General features: G+C 50.6%; 1 protein-coding gene across 1 annotated transcript in view; it reads right to left on the reverse strand.

Annotated features, from left to right (window-relative positions):
• Nucleotides 1–2,802: 2,802 nt before the first annotated feature.
• The window catches only part of IQCB1 (IQ motif containing B1), a 36,725-nt gene continuing 12,452 nt past the window's right edge, over nucleotides 2,803–27,075 (reverse strand). Inside the window, exons 5-14 of the mRNA XM_075609876.1 lie at nucleotides 26,963–27,056; nucleotides 26,784–26,883; nucleotides 19,392–19,564; nucleotides 18,923–19,032; nucleotides 8,077–8,186; nucleotides 7,266–7,408; nucleotides 6,753–6,901; nucleotides 5,678–5,809; nucleotides 4,639–4,795; nucleotides 2,803–3,781 (exon numbers count right to left, since the gene is read on the reverse strand). Of these exons, the coding sequence (XP_075465991.1) occupies nucleotides 3,552–3,781; nucleotides 4,639–4,795; nucleotides 5,678–5,809; nucleotides 6,753–6,901; nucleotides 7,266–7,408; nucleotides 8,077–8,186; nucleotides 18,923–19,032; nucleotides 19,392–19,564; nucleotides 26,784–26,883; nucleotides 26,963–27,056 (1,398 nt within the window). The 3' untranslated portion in view covers nucleotides 2,803–3,551. The remainder of the gene's footprint in view (nucleotides 3,782–4,638; nucleotides 4,796–5,677; nucleotides 5,810–6,752; nucleotides 6,902–7,265; nucleotides 7,409–8,076; nucleotides 8,187–18,922; nucleotides 19,033–19,391; nucleotides 19,565–26,783; nucleotides 26,884–26,962; nucleotides 27,057–27,075) is intronic.

A 27,075-nucleotide genomic window follows, 5' to 3' on the forward strand; every position in this document is an offset into this window, starting at 1 on the left:
TCAAATTGAGTCGGCCTGGGCCTGAGAAGGGGCCTCTGCTTGTAGAGCGTAACGGACGTTTTGCAGAACGGGAACAGGACAATTAGTCAGAAACCAGCCAAGTGTCCACACCTTTCCAGTGTGTTGAGAGGGCACCCGGGGACACAACAGTCAAGAGTACCAGCATCCTAAATAGAACTGTAACAATGTGTACTGTTTATGGATGAAAAGAGCCCATGTAAAAGAGGGTAAATAAAGAGTGTTGTTTGTACTACAAAATTTCTGTTTCAACTCTGCCCTCTCCCAGGCTAAACAAACCTACTTTTCATCACTAATCAACACTCACAAGTCTAACCCATGCCACCTCAACTCTGTCGTTGTCTCTCTACTCAGACCACCGTTTGTTATCTGTTTTTCTTCCTCCATTTCACTTCAGGACTTTGCTGACTATTTCATTGGATTCATGGATTCCTTTCAAAACATTCCCTGTGTATCCTCATATTCTGCACCTCCTGTTCCTAACTCTCCTCCTGCCTTCCTTGACTCTTTGTCCGCTGTCACAGACAAGGATGTGGCACTGCTGATCTCCTCTTCTCCCTCTACCACTTGCCCTCTTAACCCCATTCCCTCCCATCTCCTCAAACCTATCACTCCTATTCTAATCCCTACGCTCACATATACTGTATTTACAACTCCTCCCTCTACTCTGGTACCTTTCCCGTCTCCTTTAAGCATGCAACAGTTAGTTTCCTCAAACCAGCAAGCTTGACCCTACCTGTCTCTCTAATTATCGCCCTGTCTCCCTCCTGCCTTTTGCCTCTAAACTCCTTGAACGCCTTGTATTTTCTCACTTGCTCCATTTTCTCACCTCTTATTCTGTCCTAGATCCTCTACAATCTGGCTTCTGCACTGCTCACTCAACTGAAACAGTCCTCACCAAAATAACTAATGACCAAGGCCATTATACCCTGCTTATATTACTTGACCTTTGATACTGTGGACCACCCTTTTCTCCTTCACATTCTCCATACTCTTGGTATCCGTAACAGAGCTCTATCCCAGATGTCCTCTGACCTCTCCCACCGTACTTTCAGTGTCTTGTTTGCTAACACTTCCTCCTTCTCTGTCGAACTCTCTGTGGGCGTACCCTAGGGGTTTGTCCTGGGACCTCTTCTCTTTACACACCCTCTTCTAGGTGCCCTTATCATATCTCTTGGGTTCACCTCTATGCTGACACATACATTTATCTTTCAAACCCTGACCTTACACCTGCTGTGCAGAGCAAAGTCTCTGAATGTATCTCTGCTATATCATTCTGGATGGCCCTCCACCAACTCAAAGTTAACATCGATGACGGAGCTCCTCATACTTCCAGGTCAGGCCTGGCCCTACTGCCCCCTTCTCCATTACTGTTGGCAGAACTATCATACACCCAGTATCACAAGCACGCTGCCCAGGGATCACATGTGACTACTCCCTCACATTCTCCTCTCGCATTCACAATGTAGCTAACACCTGAGTTTTTCCCTTCGTAACATTGCAAAGACTCGCCCTTTCCTCTGTCGCTCTACTGCTAAAATTAATGCACGCTCTTATTCTCTCCTGCCTTTTGTAACCGCTATTGTAACCTTCTACAGTTCGGCCTTCCTGCCTCTGTGTCTCCCCTACAATCTATCCTAAACACTGCTACTAGAATCACTTTACCCTCTCTTAAATCTGTCTCGGCGCCTCCCCTGCTGAAATCCCTCTCCTGGCTTCCTATTAAATCCTGTATTACTTGGAAAATGAACCTCCTCTCTCTTATGGCTTTATAGTCTTCTGCCCCTCCTTACATCTCAGCCGTGATTTCTCACTATACCCTGCCCAACTTTTGCGTTCTGCTCAAGAATGTCTTCTGTCTACCCCCTTTGTATCTAAAGCCCTCTCCCACGTAACACCTCTCTCACTGACTGCCCCGCACCTCTGGAATGCCCTTCCCCTCAATATCTGACTAGCACCCTCTCTATCCACCTTTAAGATCAATCTTATAGCATACGGGTAGCTGTGTTGGCGTATACTAAACATCTCATATGCACAGACGCACTTACCAGTACACCCTCCAACTGTCTCTGAAGCGCTTATTCTCATTATGTGTTATATAATTATGTCACAAGGATTACTGCTGTGAAGCGTTATGTACAGGGATGGCGCTATATAAAGATAGGTACTAAAACAGCCTGTGTGTCGGTCTGAGCCTGTGTCTCAGGGCCATAGCTCCAACACCACGACAGCTGAAACTTTCCAGGCATACAAAGGGTACCCTAGGGGTGTGCACCTGGGGTTATTTTTTATTTTTCTTTAAACGTGTTCACTCTATGAGTCATTAACATTTCTCTGACAAGCAAGTCAGTCAGTGGGTGTTGTACATGGTAGGCAATGACATCATAGCACGTGACATCATAATGCGCATAGCCTGGTGGCAGATATGGAGAGTCGAATAGGTATAAAGTTTAGACAGAAATCAGACGAAGAAAGAGGAAGTCAGGTGACATGTGAGGAGAAAGCAAGAAAGCTGGGGAACTCATAAGGTATTAAAGGAAAGTGATGGGAGAGAGATGAGGGAGAGAGGGAGCGAGAGCTAGGGGGAGGGAAGGGGAAGGAGAGAAGGTGGGGAAAGAAAAAAGTCACAGAGGTAATACGTGTTGATACTGAAGGTTTTCATTTAAAAAAAACTCCAACCTGTCATTTTGACAGGCTTTTATGCTAAAAAAAATGTTGATTACTGCAACATGTGTGAAGTCGGATTCTTTAGCTAGTACATAATAAGAAAGGCAAGAATCACAGTAGAGAGCATCATAAAAACCTTGTTTTATTCTTGTAACAAAATATTACTTTAACACATTATCCCTGCTTGCAACATATATAAAGTACATCACTGTAATTAAAGTTCCCCTTGGGAACCATCTCTAATTACATTTACATGTAAACACATACTTACATGTTTCTAAATTCACACAATAGAATACAACATGGTATCAAGATGCCTAATACACACAGATCCCTGGAATGCCGCTGACATTGGAAATGTGGGGAATCGATTCACACCGAGATAAATCAGCGCTTCCCGTCCTGTTTAAAGTACCATGTGTAAGACTAACACACCCCACAGCTCTGCTCATCAATAGATTTCTACATAACTAAAACATACTGTATGTAAAACGTGTATTTCAACCACACTCGTCTTCCATGTAAAACCCGCAGTCCTCACTCGCATGCTGGGGGTGAAATAAAAACCCTGACAAGAGGGAGAGAAAGTGATTCCTGGGGTGGGGGCGTTGAAGAGTTGCAGGGAGTACTATTCAGATTCTTGGGGGGCCACAGTTTGAGAACCAGTGAAATAAATTAAACTTATTGATAAATACAACACTGAAGGAAATTAATGAAGGAGGTTAGATTGGAAAATAAAAAACAAGTATATAGACCAGGGGTGGGCAACTCCAGTCCTCAAGGGCCACCAACAGGTCAGGTTTTCAGGATATCCCTCCTGGTATAGAGGTTTTGGGGGCCGGTAAGTGCTCGCTCTACACCGCAAGTCATGATTTGCTTCCAGCAATGTATAAGATCCCATGGTCCACATCAGGGATGCCAGATAGGAGAACATCATCTTCATCGATGAATTCGTCACCAAGCTTCTTCCACCAGGGCCAGCGGGTGGCTTTCAGCATCGTGCCGTGACACTGTTTGGCTTTAGCTGCCACAGGAACCGATCTGCTTGTAAACATGTCGAGATCCTTTCCTGAGACCTCTGCTAAACCTGGCGCCCCTGAGAGAGAAATAAGACTTTACATTCTGCTCCTTCTCAGGGAGAAACAGTCAGGAAGCAAACAGCAAAGTCAGGCGGAGCTTTTGTAATATTGCAGGAGTCATTGTTACCACCTTGGGTGTTAATGGGAGCAGCAATGTATTGCAAGGCTTCTGGGGCAGCAAAAGGCTTACATCCTAATCCTTGCCAAAATCACACGTCCCGTAGGAAGGAAAGGTCTGTACTCTGAAGGAGCTAATTAGAAGCTGCAAACCTCACCCACATTTGTGAAGAGGCAGTGCAGTGTAAAACAGTGGGGCCGTGCGGAATAGAAGGAGATCACGTGATTATGGAGGGTGAGGTGACAACGCTCATGTGGATCATTTCATACCTGGCTTTTTTTATCGTTGTATTTTGACAGTATTCCCAGGTTCCTGTTATTTTTATACTGCACCGTGTTGTACACTCAGGGCTTGTACAATAAATACATTGTAACAAAAAGTAGCTACTCCCGTGTTCAACTGCGGTGCTGGAGCGGCCCACAATGCAATGCACACAGGCCATATTTACTAAGCAGTGCTATGCCATGAGACATGTTCCGATGCTAGAAGATCTCTTCCGGCCCATTCACTTTAATAGGCTGAAAGGTGTCTCTCGGTGCCAGGAGATGTGTCGTGGAATTGCAGCGCATAATAAACTTTGGTCCAGAGTGTTTTGCAGGCCTCTTGTGTACTGAAAGGGTTACACAATATGTGCACAAGAAACACAAAAGAAGATTTAGCGCTTTCACCCTGACACTTAAACACGGGTCTTGGGAAAGAGCTATTGGAAATCCAGATTTGAATCTGTATACAGATGACATGTTAATTAGATCATACCCATCAGCATATTAATATCGGTGTTAATCTGGGCCAGCAGTGCCTCCCGGCGCTGTTCCGCTCTCTGCTTCACTTTTCTCTTCAGCATATACTGCCCCAGCTTTTCTTGGGCTTGTAAATGTAGCTCCTTGCTCCGTTCTCCTGACATCTGCTCAGCCTACGGGGAAACCAGTAACCTTGCTTTGTGGCTGTTCATAATCACATGAGCATACATTCAATTCGGACATTGTTTTTACACCCACACACTGTTCGATTTCTAAAGCTATATTACGATCATATTACACTGGAACAAATATCATCAGATAAAGTAGGAATGGTGAATATTTTCTATATAGCTTTATTGCAATTTGAATGTGCCATGTGGAGGCACAGCTGCACCATGTACACTCATTAGTTTCTATAAACTTAATTAGTGCAATTAATCTTACATATTAACCATACAAATGAATTTAGGAAATGTAAAAATGAGCTCGTGAGAATAGCGCCATTCAATACTTTTAATTTTACCAATCATTTAGCTAGTTCCAGCCTATTAGAGATGCAGGGGACACACCACCCTCAATGCAGAGACGGTTATTTATTCTGGTTAAAGCACCAATACTGGCTTCATTTTTTTTATTGCATTTTTTATTACAGGACTGAAGCAGGGGGTCTTCAGAACGGAACTGTGTTAATTTCAGCTCCAGGGACCTCCTGCTTCCAGAGATACCGACACCCCCTACGGTCTGTATCTCTGCAGTCCGAAACTGTGTGCCTAACATAATGGTGGCGTTTAAATGTCTCGCATCACGTGGGCCAATAAGAGGCTGTGACATCATCCGGTGTGGCTTCCTATTGGCCCACGTGACCGGGACATTTTACCTGAAAAGCGATACCGGCGCCCCCTATGGACGTAAGGATCTCTGGAAATAGGGTCCCCCCAGAGCTGAAATTGACACAGTTCAGCTTCAAAGACCCCCTGCTTCAATCCTGTAATAAAAAATAAATACAAAATAACAAAAAAGAAACGCTCGTATTGCTGCTGTAATAGCAAACTCACTGGGTTTCGCTGAATGTGACTGTCCACTCTCTGCTGCAGCTGCAGCCGTTGTTCATCGGTCAGGTCTTGTTTTTTTTCCCACGGAGATAAAGCGTCTCGGATTCTTCTGCGTTTCTTTAAAAACCGCAGAGCCTACGTTAGTAAAGACAGTAAACAGGTAATTTCAGGAAACTGGCATACATTTAACCCATTGTATAATCCACCCTAATTAGTTCACTAGGAAGAACCACACCTTTAATGTCTGTTGAGCAAAGGGATGTCTAGATTTGTGATCTGGGCGAGATTTATACTTGTAGATGAGGGGGGCTCAAGTCCAGCCTCCCCCCTTACACCTCCCCCCCCCCCCAGACTGAGCTTCTGATAGAGCCACCTGTGCTGAAGCTGGTATATCCTGAAAACCTGACCTGTTGGGGGAGCTTGAGCCCCCGTGGTCTACAGCATAAGACTGATCAGGAAAGAGACAAGGACATTAATGTGTGCAGCTTGAAGCAGTGTTTCTCAGCCCTTATTTCCTCAGGGCTCCCCCTATTATTACCATTAAGGGGTGCCACGTTATTTGATCAATTGTCACATTTATTTAAGTACCAATAAAATGGAAAATAAGTATTGAATTACAATATAATGCCACACTTCTAATTCATGTTATTGTGATGACGGTTTGTAAATACATTAGCAAACGTCATTGTAAAATTCAGGTTTTCGGTTATGTTAAATGTGACATTGCATTTGCTCAGTGGTTCCCAAAAAGAGCTTGCTGGGGTTCTGTGTGTTGTTTAAATGTGACATTGCACCCTGGCTGAGGAACACTGGCTTAGAGCAGAGGCGCTCAACTATAGTCCTCTACCTCCATCAACAGGTCAGGTTTTCAGGATAGCCCAGTTCAGCACAGGTGGCTCAGAGGCTCAGTCGAAGAAGGGACTGATTTAGCCACCGCTGCTGAAGCAGGGATATCCTTAAAACCTGACCTGTTGGTGGCCCTTGAGGACTAGAGTTGGCCACCCTTGGCATAGTAGTACTGTCAAAATGTGGGCAAAGCAAAGTGTTTTTCATGCATGTTTTGCATTGGAAGACGTACTGCTCTCTGAATGGTGACAGCGGCCTTGTACTGTCTCAGAAGGATTTTCCGCTGATGAAATTTCCTCCTCGCCTTGTGTCCCCGCCACTGCTTCTGAATTACTAGCACAGACTTCTCTTGTGTTTCCTGAATATGTTTGTCCATTTGCCCTACAGAAAACAAAGTCTATTTTGAAGTTTTCCCATACACACCTTTCCAGGAAGCCACCCTGCAAAGCACCAGGACATACACATAATGTATGTCATTCAATGCATATATTTTAGCATCCCATCTGAGTTTCATGTACTTCTCTAAATGGCCTCACCTCCTCACCTTTGACTTGTTCTGTAAACATGTATGACCTCCAGCAAGATTGCAATGGGGGTAGTGACATAAAGAGGTGATGCAGAGACTTTATAGAAGTGAAAAGACAAAACGTATACTAGCTCCCTGCCCTCGCAGCAACGGTATGACCACAACAAGCAGTCTTAATACAGTACTGTTACTATGAGACGTGTAACAGGTGGGATATACCTGCGTGGACGAGCTCCAGTAGAGTGAGCTGCTTTTCACGGAACAGCCTCATTGCTCTCAGTCTTTGCAGCTGCAGTTGATGCCGTAGGTTTTCTTCCTCTTTCTGTCTCGTTAGGTGGATCATTTCATGTTCCCGTTTAGCCCTAAAAGGAAAAAAAAAGCAGAGATCTCCTATACCTCTGATGTTTACTTTGCGATACCGTTAAGTCTTTAAAACTCTTAGTAACATGTTCTCTCCATTATAGAAGGATCAAAGCGTGGCCCGAGTTGATCCATTAAATCACAAAAGCATGCTTCATTTATTTAACCCCTTCAGGGCATTTTCACACATTTCCCAAAGTTTAGTCCATGGGACAATAAGAAATTCCATATCTTCAGTGTAGGCGGCTGCTGAATGGAGGTTATCGTGACGAGGTTGGCGGCTTGAATCATGTTTTGGTCAAAAGATGCAACCACATGTCTCCTTTGTTACACAGACTTAGGTTCTAAATGTAAACGTCACTAGTATATTTTAGCCCAATTGGTAGGAGCGCAGAAATAGATTTTTTGTTTTCTAGTCGATCCATCAGTCTGATTGAAATATGACCTCACTACATTATAAAACACAAGAACAATTATCATTTTCTAATATTTAATTATATTTATATCTACGGTCTCAAAGGGGCAGGAACCCCTTCTCCTTTCTCCCTGGTGCTCACATTATCGCACAATCTGTATTTACGCTAATTCTATGTACATGTTTTGTGCTATAAAACATTATTATAAAAATACATTTCCATGTAATTGTCTCTTAGTAATGAAATGCTTCTACCTAAAACTTCTCTGTAAAGAAGTCACGGCCCCTGGAAGCTTCTTCACTCTCTTTCTCATAAGAAATCCCCTCCACACGGCCTGAATTAGACATGCTGCGTTGTGTAGTCTCTGGAATGGAGAATGCCATATTTGTTACTTGTGCAAAGTTATCTTCATAGAAAAAAGGGCAATGTGCAGTAATGCAGTGAGGCACGCTCCGGAACTGAAAGCTTCCTAATTATAGAGTATGTTTTCAGTAATGTACTGAAAAGGGGGTTTCCCAGGCAGTGGCGGCCGTCAGTATTCTTGGTAGCACTAATAAACCTATCCCTTTTTTACTTTTTCCGTTCTAAAACTACCAATTCATTTTTGTAAAGAAAAGGAACATCTATCTGTATGTATGTATGTATCTATATCTATATTTTTGAAACCGTTGTATGTCCCTGTGTCTAGAGGCAATCTGATTGGTCTGTCACTCAGCCTGTGGCCAATCAAATTGCTCCGTGGCCGCCCCTCTAATTGGCTTGCTTCTGTGGCCTCGACCGGCCCTCCTCCTCCTCGCACCGCCGCCCGGCCACTCTCTTCTTCTCCCTCTCCCTCCTGTTCTGTCTCCTGCTGAGTCCCCCTGTCCCCGGGTATCACCCCCCCCCACTGCCCCCTGTGTCGGTCCCCCCTCCCTTTCCCCAGTGCCCCCCTGTCACCTGCGTGTTCCGAGCCGTCCAGCGGCCTGGCGGTGCGCGACGCGCGGCTGCTCCCGCTCCTTGGGCGGCTCACTGTCCTCCCGACGCCGGCTCGCGCATGCTCCGGGGCGCCAAGCGCCCGGCGGACAGCGCTGCATGCTCTGCCCCCCACGCCCGGGACCGCAGCTACTCCCGCTTCTCGGGCGGCTCACCGTCCTCCCGACGCCGGCTCGCGCACGCTCCGGCTCGCACGGCGGCCTGCGCCGCCCCCCACGCCCGGGACCGACCTGGAGGAGCACCCGGATTGGAGAGAAGCGCCTTCTGGACCGGTGGGAGCTCGGAGAATGGATGGAGGGGACTGGTGTCCCCTGGTGGGGGGGCGAGGCTGCGGCATCCTCACTGCAGTTGTTTTTGGTGCCCGAGGACATGTGTCTCACAGTGTGTGTGGGTGCGTGTCTCACAGTGTGTGTATGTGTGTCACTGTGGGTGTGTGTGTCTGTCACTGTGTGTCACAGTATGTGTGTGTGTGTGCGTGTCTCACAGTGTGTGTATGTGTGTCACTGTGTGTGTGTGTGTGTCTGTCACTGTGTGTCACAGTATGTGTGTGTGTGTGTCAGTATGTGTGTGTGTGTGCGTGTCACAGTATGTGTGTGTGTGTGCGTGTCACTGTGTGTGTGTGTGTCACTGTGTGTGTGTGTGTGTGTGTGTGTGTGTCACTGTGTGCGTGTCACAGTATGTGTGTGTGTCACAGTATGTGTGTGTGTGTCACAGTATGTGTGTCACAGTATGTGTGTGTGTGTCACAGTATGTGTGTCACAGTATGTGTGTGTGTGTGTGACAGTATGTGTGTGTGTGACAGTATGTGTGTGTGTGACAGTATGTGTGTGTGTGTGTGTGTGACAGTATGTGTGTGTGTGACAGTATGTGTGTGTCACTGTGTGTGTGTGTGTGTGTCTGTCACTGTGTGTGTGTGTCACAGTATGTGTGTATGTGTGTGTGTGTGTGTGTGTGTGTGTGTGCGCCACAGTATGTGTGTGCGCCACAGTATGTGTGTGTGTGTGTGTCACAGTATGTGTGTGTGTCACAGTATGTGTGTGTGTCACAGTCTCACTGTGTGTGTATGTGTCTCACTGTGTGTGTGTGTGTGTGTGTGTGCGTGCGTCTCATTGTGTGTGCGCGTGTATGTGTGTCACTGTGTGTGTGTGTATGTCTGTCACTGTGTGTGTGTCTGTCACTGTGTGTGTGTGTCTGTCACTGTGTGTGTGTGTGTGTGTGTGTCAGTATGTGTGTGTGTCACAGTATGTGTGTGTCACAGTATGTGTGTGTGTGTGTCACAGTATGTGTGCCACAGTATGTGTGTGTGTGTGTCACAGTATGTGTGTGTGTGTCACAGTATGTGTGTGTCACAGTATGTGTGTGTGTCACAGTCTGTGTGTGTATGTGTCTCACTGTGTGTGTGTGCGTGTGTCTCATTGTGTGTGCGTGTGTCTCATTGTGTGTGTGCGTGTGTCTCACTGTGTGTGTGTGCGTCTCACTGTGTGCGTGTCTCACTGTGTGTGTGCGTGTGTGTCTCGCTGTGTGTGTGAGTGTGTGTCTCACTGTGTGTGTGCGTGTGTGTCTCGCTGTGTGTGTGCTTGTGTGTGTCTCACTGTGTGCTGCGCATGGGGGGGAACAGAGCTGCTCGGGGGGGGGGGGGGGTAAGGGGGAAAGGTGACCGGACCGACGCAGGGGGGGGGCACGGCCGGAGCTGTGTAGGGGGGACACACACGCCCAGCGCTGCGCAGGGGGGGGAGGAATGGCCGGCGCTGCACAGGGGGGGGGGGAGGACTGGAGCTGCGCAGGGAGGGGGGGAGGCGGAGAGGGACGTGGAGACCCGGTATTGCCCGTGAGTTAAATTTCCTGCTCAATATTTATTCATTTTAATACCACGTTGAGTAGTGTTTACATGCAGTGATAAGAAAACGCTTGTTTCTGTTATTTTTCATTTTGTCACTTTTAATGCATTGCAGGGGTCACATTTTAGAATCCCCCTCTTTGTGATCTCAATACAATATGTTTTTTTTTTAACTCAATTTTTTTATTGGGTACAATCATGTCAAACAGTACATACAAGGGTGTCATGATCCCATGACAGTGGTGCTTTCAACAATCTGACAGGGACCCAATAACTTTTTCCATTTTCTTGGGAGTGGTGATTGGATGGGAGGGGGAGGGGAGGAGGGGGAGGGGGGAAGACACACATGGGAGGGGGGGGAAGGGGGGGGAACCTAGGAGAGAGAGGGGGGGGGGGGTGGGTGGCGCGCTCCTACCTCCGCGACTGCCTATGGGTATATTTATTTTGTTAGCCACGGGTCCCAGGTGTTTAGAAATTGGGGTATTTTCTTTTGGAGCAGGGCGGTCAGTTTCTCCATTGACATAACTTCGTTAATTCTGCTAGTGACAGTGGTTCTAGAGGGGGCTTTAGTCTGCTTCCAAGCGGCAGCGATGGAACACCTGGCTGCCGTCAGTATGGCCGTTATAAGTCTGGACATCGGTGGATGGAGATCATCAACAGGTTTGTTCAGCACCAGGGTCACCGGGTCTAAGGGTAGGGTTAGTCCCGTGACCTCTCGTATGAGCCTCTGGATCATGGCCCAAAATTTCTGAATCTCCGGACATGACCACCAAATGTGGGCCATGTCCCCCTTTTGACCACATCCCCTCCAGCACAGATCAACTGCGCCTGGGTAGATCTGGCTCAGCCTAGCGGGGGTCAGGTACCATTGGAATAGAATTTTGTATATATTTTCTTTTGTTGTTGTGCAAATTGAGGTTTTAGAGGCTTGCTCCCAGATCTCCTCCCAGTCCTCCGGATCTATTGAGAGGCCCAATTCCTCGGACCATCGTTGCATATATCTATGGTTGGGTGGGCCAGACTGGGGTACTAATCCTTTATATATTTGAGAGATCAGGCCTTTTTGATAGGTTGTTTTGGCGCAGAGGGTTTCAAATCTGGTTAATTTAGGAAATTTGGAAGTTGGTGAGAGGGATAGGAGAAAGTGTCTCACTTGCAGATATTTAAATAGGTGGAGGCCCTGTATCTCGTATTTATCCCTAATCACCTGATAAGTAGCGATCTCATCTTTCCGCAGCAGATCGGCCACCATCCTAATGTTGTGACCCTGAAATTGGTCAAATTGACTTGGAGAACACCCTGGAGGGAATTTGGGGTTTCCAAAGATGGGGGTGAGCTGTGAGGGGGATGCTACCAGACCGTACTTCCCTCTACATTTAAGCCATACCTCCCACGTGCATCTCATTGCTCCCAGGGCAAACCTTGGTGGTTTATCCCCTCTGCTGCCAGTGGGCCACATTGCCATTTGGAAGGAGAGGGGGTAGGCGTAGTGAGACTCTATCTCTAACCAAGAAGCTAGGGCCGGGTCGCAATTCCAAACTACAGCCTGCTTCAGCTGTGCTGCGATGTAGTATTTTGCAATGTCGGGGACCCCCACACCTCCTCTTTCTCTAGACGAGAGCATCACTGACCGAGGGACTCTGGGCTTTTTGTCATTCCAAATAAATTGGAGAATTAGAGACTGCATGTTTTTAAGCGCTGTTTGTGGGACCGGGATTGGAAGGGTTTGGAAGTTATATAACAGTCTTGGGAGAACGTTCATTTTTACTGCCGTGATTCTCCCAAACCACGATATTTGGTGTTTTTTCCAGATCTCTAGGTCTTTTTTGATCTGGTTAAATAGAGGTGGGTAGTTATATTGGTATAGGGAGCTGTAGGAATTGGAGATTTTAACACCTAAGTATTTAATGTGGGTGGAGCTCCATCGATATTTATAGTTGGCTTGTATAAGGGTCCAGTCCTGGGGGGGGAGGGATAAATTTAGGGCCTCAGACTTGTCCATGTTTACTTTGTAGTCAGATACTTGGCCAAATTGAGTTAGGTGTCGTTGAAGGTTGGGGAGGGAGGTATGGGGGTTCGCGAGGGTCAAGATCACATCGTCTGCAAACAGCGAAATTTTGTGTTCTCTATCTCCAATTTGGATACCTTTTATGTTGGGTTCGTCCCTGATCTTGGCTGCTAGGGGCTCTATAGTTAAGGCGAATAATAGAGGGGAGAGTGGGCAGCCCTGTCTAGTCCCATTTCTGATCTTTATTGGGTCCGAGAACCCACCTGCCAATTTGACATATGCTGTTGGGTTATGGTAAAGAGCTCTCACTCCTTCCAGGAAAGGTCCTGAGAATCCAAACCTCAGCATGGTCTGGTCTAGGAAGGACCACTTGATCCTGTCGAACGCTTTTTCAGCGTCGAGGCTTAGAATCATTGCTCTGGTCCCAGTGAGATGCACGTGGTCTATTATATCCACTATTTTACGTGTGTTGTCGGAGGCCTGTCTTCCGGACACAAAACCTACTTGATCTACATGTATGAGTCTAGGGAGAATTGGGTTTAGCCTGTTTGCCAGGATCTTACTGTAGATTTTGAGATCGGTATTCAGCAGGGATATAGGCCTATAAACAATATGTTTTTTTAGGTAATTTTTTTCCCCTGCCACTCCCAGAAGACCATCGTCGAAACACGTTGGAGTGGGAGTTTGGTTGGGGGACCCCTCTCTTCTCACCAGTTACCAGGGACAGCGTTTCTACATCTATTGGCTTATTTTAATGGTTATATATCAGGACTTTGTTCTATCATTGACTCTGCACCATATCTGGATTTACCAATTTGTGTGGGTGTCACAACTCTTATATTGCCACAGTGTCTATTTTGTGCTTATCTAGTCATTTCTGTTACTATTAGCTTTCATCATTTAGCTTCTAGTATTTCCAGTATATTTATACTGTGTTTCCTGTGTGCTTGTAGCAGTTTGTATCGTGTGTCTTCATGTTTTGTCCCCTACTGCAGTTCTTATGTAGTTGTTTGGCTGTCAGTTTAAGGGGTGGTCATTATATTACTGTACCTACATGCTGCTACCATATATTTTTTGCACACTATTTCAGTCACTTTGTAACTATCAGCTATCACTTTTAACTGTTAGTATTTAGCACATTTATACTGTGGCTATTGTGTGTTACAGCTGTCCACACTCACACTTGTGCATGTTTTGCCCCCTATTTTAGCACTTTTTGCAGACTACACACTGCTACTTAATAGGGAGGCCGCTCCGTCTCAGTAAGGTCATAGCTATTTATTGTGGTATGCCTCAGTGTTGACTACATGGTACTTTTGGGTATTTCAGAAGCTTGTTTGGGGTCCCCCTCTATTTTATCTTTTCTCCCTTGTTTTTATACAATTAATAAATTTGTTATACTTTCTGGTACACCCCTGTGCTACAGGTCGGCAACCCTGCCTTTCACCATTATCACCTAGCATACATCACCTAGCTTCCACTGCGGCAAGGGATTCTGGGAAATGACATGCAAATGAGCACACTGTGTCACCTTTTGCCTGAAATCCATTTTTGCATGGAACCCTTATAAGCTAATGCTCGCTGTTCATACAGCTTTTAAGCACAGTATGGGATTAGATGCAAAGCCAATAAAACCACTCACAGACATGTTTCAACCTTAATGGGTCTCATTAGTGTGAGGCTGGTTGTACTGGCTGCAATTTTCAAGGCTGGGTAGGTTTACCATACTTTAAGTTATGTTTTTTTGTCGCCTTTTTCACCCACCATAACTTATATACAGTATGGTATATATATATATATATATATATATACAGTGCTTGACAAATCACCCAAAAATCTACTCGCCGAACCAAAAAATCTACTCGCCACCTAGTCCCGCCCCCAACCCCGCCCCCAACCCCGCCTCTAGTCCCGCCCCCAGCCACGCATTTTAAAAAAAGCCATAAATTGAATAAATTCCTAGTAAGAACATTCGTTTTTGATATTAGTTTATTTATTGTATTACATTATACTACAATTAGTCCTTGGTGTGTGTGTGTGTGTGTGTGTGTGTGTGTGTGTGTGTGTGTGTGTGTGTGTGTGTGTGTGTGTGTGTGTGTGTGTGTGTGTGTGTGTGTGTGTGTGTGTGTGTGTATAAATGTCAAATCTAGAAAAAAAAAGCCAGATGTGGATGACTAGTTTCCTGCACCCCTTAACTAGTGTCTGGATGCCCCCGCTTCACAATATTTAAAGCAGCAATCCCGTCTGGGATCTTACCTGATCCGCAGACCCTCAAAGTCCAGGTACCCTCATTCCCGCAATGTTATACATTGGAGGGGAGGTGTTCGTTACCTGTCTTCTGGGTTAGGGGGGGTTCGATGTCTTCCGTGTGAAGCTTGAGTCAGATCTGGAAGTAAGCAGTATAGGTTATTTCAGTGTAGTATAGGGCAGTTAAGATATCCAGATCCATAGTGTGAGAGTGTGTGGGGGAGAGAGCGAGAGTGTGTGGGGGAGAGAGAGAGAGTGTGGGAGAGAGTGAAAGTGAGAGAGAGAGAGAGTGGGAGAGAGAGAGAGTGGGAGAGAGAGAGAGTGGGAGAGAGAGAGAGTGGGAGAGAGAGAGAGTGGGAGAGAGAGTGGGAGAGAGTGGGAGAGAGAGGGAGTGGGAGAGAGAGGGAGTGGGAGAGAGAGAGAGAGAGAGTGGGAGAGAGAGAGAGTGGGAGAGAGAGAGAGTGGGAGAGAGAGGGAGTGGGAGAGAGTGGGAGAGAGAGAGAGTGGGAGAGAGAGAGAGTGGGAGAGAGAGAGAGTGGGAGAGAGAGTGACAGAGAGAGAGAGTGACAGAGAGAGAGAGAGAGAGTGACAGAGAGAGAGAGAGTGACAGAGAGAGAGAGAGTGACAGAGAGAGAGAGTGACAGAGAGAGAGAGTGACAGAGAGAGAGAGTGGGAGAGACAGAGAGAGAGAGTGGGAGAGACAGAGAGAGAGAGTGGGAGAGACAGAGAGTGGGAGAGACAGAGAGAGAGAGTGGGAGAGACAGAGAGAGAGAGTGGGAGAGACAGAGAGAGAGAGAGTGGGAGAGAGACAGAGAGAGAGACAGAGAGAGACAGATAAAGAGACGTCAAGGCGCCGTGACGTTGACGCTGCTCCGCGCTGATTGGATGTTTTCAGCCGACAGTGCTCTGAAAAACAGCTTGGCTGTCGGCTGAAAACTCCAGCGCCTCAGCACGCCTGCGGACGCTCGCGTGAGCCCCCTCTAAAGGCATCCTCATTGAGTATGCAGGGGCTCAGCGCGGAGCGTCCGCAAGGCTCAGCGCGGCCTGTCCTTCTATGGACTCGGCCAGAGAGACAGATAGAGAGAGACAGATAGAGAGAGACAGATAGAGAGAGACAGACAGAGAGAGACAGACAGAGAGAGACAGACAGAGAGAGACAGACAGAGAGAGACACACAGAGAGAGACACACAGAGAGAGACACACAGAGAGAGACAGACAGAGAGAGACACACACAGAAAAAGAGAGAGACACACACAGAGAGAGAGAGACACACACAGAAAAAGAGAGACACACACAGAAAAAGAGAGACACACACAGAAAAAGAGAGACACACACAGAAAAAGAGAGACACACAGAAAAAGAGAGACACACACAGAAAAAGAGAGACACACACAGAAAAAGAGAGACACACACAGAAAAAGAGAGACACACACAGAAAAAGAGAGACACACACAGAAAAAGAGAGACACACAGAAAAAGAGAGACACAGAACACACACAGAGAGAATGAGAGACAAAGACAGAGAGAGGGCGAGGGCGACAGGGAGAAGGCGAGGGCGACATAGGGAGAGGGTGACACTCACAGACACACACTCACTCTCACAGACACGCAGAGACACACTCACGCAGACACTCACGCAGAGACACACTCACGCAGAAGACTCAGACACACACTCAGAGACACTCACTCACACACACACACACACACAGACACACACACACAGACACACACACACAGACACACACACACAGACACACACACACAGACACACACACACAGACACACACACACAGACACACACACACAGATAGGCACACAGACAGGCACACACACAGACACACAGACAGACAGACACACAGGCACACTGACAGACACACAGGCACACTCACAGACACACAGACACACAGACACACTCACAGACACACAGGCACACTCACAGACACACAGGCACACTCACAGACACACAGGCACACTCACAGACACACAGGCACACAGGCACACTCACAGACACACAGGCACACTCACAGACACACAGGCACACTCACAGACACACAGGCACACTCACAGACACACAGGCACACTGACAGACACACAGGCACACTGACAGACACACAGGCACACTCACAGACACATAGGCACACTGACAGACACACAGGCACACTCACAGACACACAGGCACACTCACAGACACACAGGCACACTCACAGACACACAGACACACAGGCACACTCACAGACACACAGGCACACAGGCACACTCACAGACACACAGGCACACTGACAGACACACACACACACACACAGGCACACTGACAGGCACACTCACAGACACACAGGCACACTCACAGACACACAGGCACACTCACAGACACACAGGCACACTCACAGACACACAGGCACACTCACAGACACACAGGCACACTCACAGACACACAGGCACACAGGCACACTCACAGGCACACTGACAGACACACAGGCACACGACAGACACACAGGCACACTCACAGACACACTCACAGACACACAGGCACACTGACAGACACACACACACACACAGGCACACTGACAGGCACACTCACAGACACACAGGCACACTCACAGACACACAGGCACACTGACAGACACACAGGCACACAGGCACACTCACAGACACTCAGTCTGTCACTCACACACTCACCGGGTCACACGTGGCAGCAGTGGGGTCTCCGCACGGCAGTGGGCCCTCTCCAAGACATGGGACACACAGCGCAGCGTGGGCCTCAGCAGCAGCAGGTCCCAGCAGCAGCAGCAGCAGCAGCAGCAGCAGGTCCCAGCAGCAGCAGCAGCAGCAGGTCCCAGCAGGAGCAGCAGCAGGTCCCAGCAGCAGCAGCAGCAGCAGGTCCCAGCAGGAGCAGGAGCAGGTCCCAGCAGCAGCAGCAGCAGGTCCCAGCAGGAGCAGGAGCAGGTCCCAGCAGGACCCCTCCGTCCCACGTGGGGAGCGGAGGGTGCGGGGGGGCTGGATCGCGCGCTTGTTTTGGGCTTCCCCCTCCGTCCCACGTGGGGAGCGGAGGGGGGAGGGTGTGGGGGCTGGATCGCACGCGGCGCTTGTTTTGGGGTTCCCCCTCCGTCCCACGTGGGGAGCGGAGGGGGGAGGGTGTGGGGGCTGGATCGCACGCGGCGCTTGTTTTGGGGTTCCCCCTCCGTCCCACGTGGGGAGCGGAGGGGGGGGGGCTGGGTTGCGCGCGGGGCTTGGTTTGGGCTCCCCCTCCGTCCCACGTGGGGAGCGGAGGGGGGGGGGGGCTGGGTTGCGCGCGGGGCTTGGTTTGGGCTTCCCCCTCCGTCCCACGTGGGGGGGGGGGAGGGATGCGGGGGATTCTGGGTTGCTGGGGGGAACAGGCAGCGCAAATGGCAGGACACTCTGCTTGCCCTGTGCACGCGCGCCGGGACCACAGGATTTGCCGCCATTTTTTTAAACTTTTTTTTTAACCCAATCAGGGAGGGGGATTATTTATTTATTTATTTAAAAAAAAAAAAAAATTGGCACGAGCAGGGGAATTCATTGAGCTGCAGCACGGGTCGCCAGCTGCCTAAATCCACTCGCAACGGGCGACAGGTTAACATTATTTGTCGAGCACTGTATATATATATATACACATACATACGAATGGCAATCTGCAGGAGCTGTTCATGAAAAAAACAAGACAACTAACCCCGCGATCCCGATTGTACAGGTACTGTAGCTGGCTTTGTGTTGTATAAACTCCTTAAATACCGATTACCCTGCAAGCGGAGGGTTATGGGAGCTGCAAAGTCGCCCTCAGGAGAGAGAGGAAAGGACTGAGGGAAGGGTTCCATGAGGAGTTTTATTTGGCTACATTTTTAATTTAAACTTAAAATGAAACATGATTAGGAACGGGTATATGCATTCTTGATGTATAAAAAATGATGTATAAAATGGTTGTTCCCCCCCCCCCCTTTTTTCACTTATGTTTCCCTTCCCCCTTCCCATTTTATTGCTGAAAATCTTAATAAAATATAAGTAATAAATACTGATTACCTGCATTTCCGTTTGTTGGTAGGAACTAGAGCACAACAGGTCAAGAAGTCGACCTAGTTCCCGTCCAAACCCTTTCCCAGTCCACTGTTTGCTTAGCAGAGCCCTTAGCCCTGCACAGAAACACAGAAACCACGCTATGAAAACCTGGCATCCTGGGATTCCAATAATTACGTTGTCTGATCGCGCCAAAACATGCCACGCCATCATTTCTATGTGCTTACCGCCACTTGGAGACTACAGTAGCTGCACTTTTTCAGAGATACACTAGCAATGCAGCAAATACACAGCAGGAAGGTACAGAAATATTTTTACAACATGAATCCAACTTTATTAATTTTTTATGGGGCAAGATCCCAAACATAAACAGCTGCTTTTACCAAATGTGCTGCAGAAAATGGCCTAAAACACACACACACACAAAAAGAAAATATCCGTATTTTGTTTGCAAACTCCCTTTTCCTTGGCATACCTTTATATCGAGCCCCTAGTAACTGCACGATGTCTGGGTTGGATTCTGCCATTAGGAGTACTGATCTGGTAGCAGCATTCCCAGTGACTGGATTGGTTGAAGCTGAAAGCTTGTATACAAGTTCGTCCAATATAGCGTGCAGGGCTTTCTCTTCTACCTGACACAGCACCGTGCTGGCAAGAACAGAGAGTGGGAAAAAGGTTTAGCAGTCATGCTTTGGAGTCTAAGTGTTTCCCATAATAATATGTCTATTGTCTTATTCCCGGGAGCTCGCTCAGAAGAGCAGGCCCTCCTACTTTTTTTTGTTAGCCTTATTTTTATTACAGGTTGGTGTCCTCTTGACCAAAACACCACTATTTTCAGCTCCAAAGACCCGATAATCTCCGGTGAAGTTACTGGGTTTAAATCTCCCTCAGGGGAAACAAAATGGCTGCCAAATCTTGGGCCAATAGGAAGCTGCAACATCATTATTTTTGTGGCTTCCTATTGGACGGCCATTTAAATCCCCTTTAAAAACCAGGAAACAAATTTGCTCCCTTCTTATCCCCGTATGTTCAGCAAGTATTCAACTCTTACATGTCAGGATCTAATATTCACCCAAACATGCTCCAAGCTAATATCTCATTGATTCACAAAGAGGGTAAAGATCCAACCAGTTGCATAAATTATCGCCCAATATCTTTCATTAATGTAGACCTAAAAATATTTGCCAAAATCCTGACAACCAGACTAAATGAATAGCTCCCTCGGCTGGTCTTCCCAGATCAGGTTTGTTTTGTCCCGGGGAGACAGGCCGCTGACAATAAAAGACGGGCAATCAACCTTATAAATCCCAACACCCCGCCATGCTCTTAGCGCTAGACGCAGAGAAGGCTTTTGATCGACTGGAACTTTATGTTATCAACCCTCCGGGAGTTTGGGTTTCACGGAGAGTTCCTCAGAGCTATCGAAGCTTAATAAAGGGAGGAACACGTCAGGGATGCCCGCTGTCGTCCGTGTGCTCTTCGCCCTGTCCCTGGAACTGTTAGCTGCTCACATAAAAAACAACCCCGAGCAGTCTGACCCAGAACTTCCAGTGTCTGCTGCTATACAGCCTTGTACTGCTCCTGCTGACTCAAGGGGGTAGGGGGGCTGGGAGAAATGTGAGGGGGGTTGGGAGAGATGTGAGGGGAGCTGGGAGAGATGTGAGTGGGGCTGGGAGAGATGTGAAGGGGGCTGGGAGAGATGTGAGGGGGGCTGGGAGAGATGTGAGGGGATCTGGGAGAGATGTGAGGGGATCTGGGAGAGATGTGAGGGGATCTGGGAGAGATGCGAAGGGGGCTGGGAGAGATGTGAGGGGGGCTGGGAGAGATGTGAGGGGCTGGGAGACATGTGAGATGTGAGGGGGTCTAGGAGAGATGTATGGGGGTCTGGGAGAGATGTCTAGGGGTCTGGGAGAGATGTGAGGGGGGTTGGGAGAGATGTGAGGGGAGCTGGGAGAGATGTGAGTGGGGCTGGGAGAGATGTGAAAGGGGCTGGGAGAGATGTGAAGGGGGCTGGGAGAGATGTGAGGGGGGCTGGGAGAGATGTGAGGGGATCTGGGAGAGATGTGAGGGGATCTGGGAGAGATGTGAGGGGATCTGGGAGAGATGTGAAGGGGGCTGGGAGAGATGTGAGGGGGGCTGGGAGAGATGTGAGGGGGGCTGGGAGACATGTGAGATGTGAGGGGGTCTGGGAGAGATGTATGGGGGTCTGGGAGAGATGTGTGGGGGTCTGGGAGAGATGTGAGGGGATCTGGGAGAGATGTGAGGGGGGCTGGGTGAGATGTGAGGGGGCTAGGAGAGATGTGAGGGGGGCTGGGAGAGATGTGAGGGGGGCTGGGTGAGATGTGAGGGGGGCTAGGAGAGATGTGAGGGGGGCTAGGAGAGATGTGAGGGGGGCTAGGAGAGATGTGAGGGGGGCTGGGAGAGATGTGAGTGGGGCTGGGAGAGATGTGAGGGGAGCTGGGAGAGATGTGAGGGGAGCTGGGAGAGATGTGAGGGGGGCTGGGAGAGATGTGAGGGGGTCTGGGAGAGATGTGAGGGGGGCTGGGAGAGATGTGAGGGGGGCTAGGAGAGATGTGAGGGGGGCTGTGAGAGATGTGAGGGGGGCTGGGAGAGATGTGAGGGGAGCTGGGAGAGATGTGAGGGCGGCTGGGAGAGATGTGAGGGGGGCTGGGAGAGATGTGAGGGCGGCTGGGAGAGATGTGAGGGCGGCTGGGAGAGATGTGAGGGGGGCTGGGAGAGATGTGAGGGCGGCTGGGAGTGATGTGTGAGGGGGGCTGGGAGAGATGTGAGGGGTCTGGGAGAGATGTGAGGGGAGCTGGGAGAGATGTGAGGGGGTCTGGGAGAGATGTGTGGGGCTGGGAGAGATGTGAGGGGTCTGGGAGAGATGTGAGGGGGTCTGGGAGAGATATGAGAGGGCTGGGTGAGCTGTGAGGGGGTCTGGGAGAGATGAGAGGGGGCTGGGAGAGATGTGAGGGGTCTGGGAGAGATGAGAGGGCGGCTGAGAGAGATGTGAGGGCGGCTGGGAGAGATGTGAGGGGGTCTGGGAGAGATGTGAGGGGGGCTGGGAGAGATATGAGAGGGCTGGGTGAGCTGTGAGGGGGGCTGGGAGAGATGTGAGGGGGGCTGGGAGAGATGTGAGGGGAGCTGGGAGAGATGTGAGGGGGTCTGGGAGAGATGTGTGGGGCTGGGAGAGATGTGAGGGGTCTGGGAGAGATGTGAGGGGGTCTGGGAGAGATATGAGAGGGCTGGGTGAGCTGTGAGGGGGTCTGGGAGAGATGAGAGGGGGCTGGGAGAGATGTGAGGGGTCTGGGAGAGATGAGAGGGCGGCTGGGAGAGATGTGAGGGCGGCTGGGAGAGATGTGAGGGGGTCTGGGAGAGATGTGAGGGGGGCTGGGAGAGATATGAGAGGGCTGGGTGAGCTGTGAGGGGGGCTGAGAGAGATGTGAGGGGGGCTGGGAGAGATGTGAGGGGGGCTGGGAGAGATGTGAGGGGTCTGGGAGAGATGTGAGGGGGGCTGGGAGAGATGTGAGTGGGGCTGGGAGAGATGTGAGGGGAGCTGGGAGAGATGTGAGGGGAGCTGGGAGAGATGTGAGGGGGGCTGGGAGAGATGTGAGGGGGTCTGGGAGAGATGTGAGGGGGGCTGGGAGAGATGTGAGGGGGGCTAGGAGAGATGTGAGGGGGGCTGGGAGAGATGTGAGTGGGGCTGGGAGAGATGTGAGGGGAGCTGGGAGAGATGTGAGGGCGGCTGTGAGAGATGTGAGGGGGGCTGTGAGAGATGTGAGGGCGGCTGGGAGAGATGAGGGCGGCTGGGAGAGATGTGAGGGGGGCTGGGAGAGATGTGAGGGGGGCTGGGAGAGATGTGAGGGGGGCTAGGAGAGATGTGAGGGGGGCTGGGAGAGATGTGAGTGGGGCTGGGAGAGATGTGAGGGGAGCTGGGAGAGATGTGAGGGCGGCTGGGAGAGATGTGAGGGGGGCTGTGAGAGATGTGAGGGCGGCTGGGAGAGATGTGAGGGCGGCTGGGAGAGATGTGAGGGGGGCTGGGAGAGATGTGAGGGCGGCTGGGAGTGATGTGTGAGGGGGGCTGGGAGAGATGTGAGGGGTCTGGGAGAGATGTGAGGGGAGCTGGGAGAGATGTGAGGGGGTCTGGGAGAGATGTGTGGGGCTGGGAGAGATGTGAGGGGGGCTAGGAGAGATGTGAGGGGGGCTGGGAGAAATATGAGAGGGCTGGGAGAGATGTGAGGGGGTCTGGGAGAGATGTGAGGGGATCTGGGAGAGATATGAGAGGGCTGGGTGAGCTGTGAGGGGGTCTGGGAGAGATGAGAGGGGTCTGGGAGAGATGTGAGGGGTCTGGGAGAGATGAGAGGGCGGCTGGGAGAGATGTGAGGGCGGCTGGGAGAGATGTGAGGGGGTCTGGGAGAGATGTGAGGGGGGCTGGGAGAGATATGAGAGGGCTGGGTGAGCTGTGAGGGGGGCTGGGAGAGATGTGAGGGGGCTGGGAGAGATGTGAGGGGGGCTGGGAGAGATGTGAGGGCGGCTGGGAGAGATGTGAGGGCGGCTGGGAGAGATGTGAGGGGGGCTGGGAGAGATGTGAGGGGGTCTGGGAGAGATGTGAGGGGGGCTGGGAGAGATGTGAGGGGGGCTAGGAGAGATGTGAGGGGGGCTGGGAGAGATGTGAGTGGGGCTGGGAGAGATGTGAGGGGAGCTGGGAGAGATGTGAGGGCGGCTGGGAGAGATGTGAGGGGGGCTGTGAGAGATGTGAGGGCGGCTGGGAGAGATGTGAGGGCGGCTGGGAGAGATGTGAGGGGGGCTGGGAGAGATGTGAGGGCGGCTGGGAGTGATGTGTGAGGGGGGCTGGGAGAGATGTGAGGGGTCTGTGAGAGATGTGAGGGGAGCTGGGAGAGATGTGAGGGGGTCTGGGAGAGATGTGTGGGGCTGGGAGAGATGTGAGGGGGGCTAAGAGAGATGTGAGGGGGGCTGGGAGAGATATGAGAGGGCTGGGAGAGATGTGAGGGGGTCTGGGAGAGATGTGAGGGGATCTGGGAGAGATATGAGAGGGCTGGGTGAGCTGTGAGGGGGTCTGGGAGAGATGTGAGGGGTCTGGGAGAGATGTGAGGGGTCTGGGAGAGATGAGAGGGCGGCTGGGAGAGATGTGAGGGCGGCTGGGAGAGATGTGAGGGGGTCTGGGAGAGATGTGAGGGGGTCTGGGAGAGATATGAGAGGGCTGGGTGAGCTGTGAGGGGGGCTGGGAGAGATGTGAGGGGGCTGGGAGAGATGTGAGGGGGGCTGGGAGAGATGTGAGGGGTCTGGGAGAGATGTGAGGGGTCTGGGAGAGCTGTGAGGGGGGCTGGGAGAGATGTGAGGGGGGCTGGGAGAGATGTGAGGGGGGCTGGGAGAGATGTGAGGGGGTCTGGGAGAGATGTGAGGGGGGCTGGGAGAGATATGAGAGGGCTGGGTGAGCTGTGAGGGGGGCTGGGAGAGATGTGAGGGGGGCTGGGAGAGATGTGAGGGGGGCTGGGAGAGATGTGAGGGGGCTGGGAGAGATGTGAGGGGCTGGGAGAGATGTGAGGGGGCTGGGAGAGATGTGACGGGGTCTGGGAGAGATGTGAGGGGGGCTGGGAGAGATGTGAGGGGAGCTGGGAGAGATGTGAGGGGGCTGGGAGAGATGTGAGGGGGGCTGGGAGAGATGTGAGGGCGGCTGGGAGAGATGTGAGGGGGGCTGGGAGAGATGTGAGGGGGGCTGGGAGAGATGTGAGGGGGCTGGGTGAGATGTGAGGGGGGGCTTGGAGAGATGTGAGGGGGTCTGGGAGAGATGTGAGGGGAGCTGGGAGAGATGTGAGGGGGTCTGGGAGAGATGTGTGGGGCTGGGAGAGATGTGAGGGGGGCTAGGAGAGATGTGAGGGGGGCTGGGAGAGATATGAGAGGGCTGGGAGAGATGTGAGGGGGTCTGGGAGAGATGTGAGGGGATCTGGGAGAGATATGAGAGGGCTGGGTGAGCTGTGAGGGGGTCTGGGAGAGATGAGAGGGGTCTGGGAGAGATGTGAGGGGTCTGGGAGAGATGAGAGGGCGGCTGGGAGAGATGTGAGGGCGGCTGGGAGAGATGTGAGGGGGTCTGGGAGAGATGTGAGGGGGGCTGGGAGAGATATGAGAGGGCTGGGTGAGCTGTGAGGGGGGCTGGGAGAGATGTGAGGGGGCTGGGAGAGATGTGAGGGGGGCTGGGAGAGATGTGAGGGGTCTGGGAGAGATGTGAGGGGTCTGGGAGAGCTGTGAGGGGGGCTGGGAGAGATGTGAGGGGGGCTGGGAGAGATGTGAGGGGGGCTGGGAGAGATGTGAGGGGGTCTGGGAGAGATGTGAGGGGGGCTGGGAGAGATATGAGAGGGCTGGGTGAGCTGTGAGGGGGGCTGGGAGAGATGTGAGGGGGGCTGGGAGAGATGTGAGGGGGGCTGGGAGAGATGTGAGGGGGCTGGGAGAGATGTGAGGGGCTGGGAGAGATGTGAGGGGGCTGGGAGAGATGTGACGGGGTCTGGGAGAGATGTGAGGGGGGCTGGGAGAGATGTGAGGGGAGCTGGGAGAGATGTGAGGGGGTCTGGGAGAGATGTGAGGGGTCTGGGAGAGATGTGGGGGGCTGGGAGAGATGTGAGGGGGGCTGGGAGAGATGTGAGGGCGGCTGGGAGAGATGTGAGGGGGGCTGGGAGAGATGTGAGGGGGGCTGGGAGAGATGTGAGGGGGCTGGGTGAGATGTGAGGGGGGGCTTGGAGAGATGTGAGGGGGTCTGGGAGAGATGTGAGGGGGTCTGGGAGAGATGTGAGGGGGGCTGGGAGAGATGTGAGGGGGGCTGGGAGAGATGTGAGGGGCTGGGAGAGATGTGAGGGGGGCTGGGAGAGATGTGAGAGGGTCTGGGAGAAATGTGAGGGGATCTGGGAGAGATGTGAGGGGGCTGGGAGAGATGTGAGGGGGGCTGGGAGAGATGTGAGGGGGGCTGGGAGAGATGTGAGGGGGGCTGGGAGAGATGTGAGGGGGGCTGGGAGAGATGTGAGGGGGTTGGGAGAGGTGTGAGGGGGCTGGGAGAGATGTGAGGGGGGCTGGGAGAGATGTGAGGGGCTGGGAGAGATGTGAGGGGGGCTGGGAGAGATGTGAGGGGGGCTGGGAGAGATGTGAGGGGGTTGGGAGAGATGTGAGGGGGCTGGGAGAGATGTGAGGGGGGCTGGGAGAGATGTGAGGGGCTGGGAGAGATGTGAGGGGGGCTGGGAGAGATGTGAGAGGGACTGGGAGAGATGTGAGGGGGCTGGGAGAGATGTGAGGGGGCTGAGAGAGATGTGAGGGGGGCTGGGAGAGATGTTAGATGTGAGGGGGGGCTTGGAGCCACGGATTGTGCCACCTGTGCTGAAGCAGGGATATCCTTGAAACCTGACCTGGTGGTGGCCCTTGAGGACTGGAGTAGGCCACTCCTGCTCTATAACTAATCCCACTGCCCACTCCTACACACACGCTGCTCACTTGTCATACAACCCCTCCAATGGGAAGGAACGACAATACTACTGTGCAGAATTGTGTCGTAATATTGTATGTTGAATGAAGGAGCTGTGATAGGATGTGAGGATATAGAGATACTAAGCATTACTTTATAATGTTGAATATTTACTATTGGGGTGGATACAAAAAATATGTGAGTGAACATACTACTGTAAGAGAATCAACACCATCACCGCAACTGGAGGGTCATTTCCTTATTTTCAATTATAAGCCTTAAACAAAAATCTCAATTAGACTCGGTATTAGTTAAATATATAGAATGTTATTTTTACATTGATAAAACCAGTGGTATATGGACATTTCTTGCTATAGGAATGAGCAGAGTATGTCAATGTACCTGTTAACTCTTATGTTGCTCTGTAACATGGACATTACAACAGTTCCTGTTTCGACATCATCGGTCATCAGTAACTGCAGAAAATGCTCTTGCTGCAAAACTGATATGATAAAAATCAGATTCATAATTAACATGCTAACACCATTACACATTTCTGCGAAAAGGTTGATATCATTTACCACTTTCAGTCAGCTGTATATGCCCACTGAACAGCCAGCAGATGGAATCTGTCACCATTCGGAAACTGCGGAACAATTCCCCTTTTTCCTCATCCTAAGTAAAGAAAACAAAA

This window comes from Ascaphus truei, chromosome 7 (genome assembly GCF_040206685.1).
Source record: "Ascaphus truei isolate aAscTru1 chromosome 7, aAscTru1.hap1, whole genome shotgun sequence".
In the NCBI taxonomy this organism is placed as follows: Eukaryota; Metazoa; Chordata; class Amphibia; order Anura; family Ascaphidae; genus Ascaphus; species Ascaphus truei.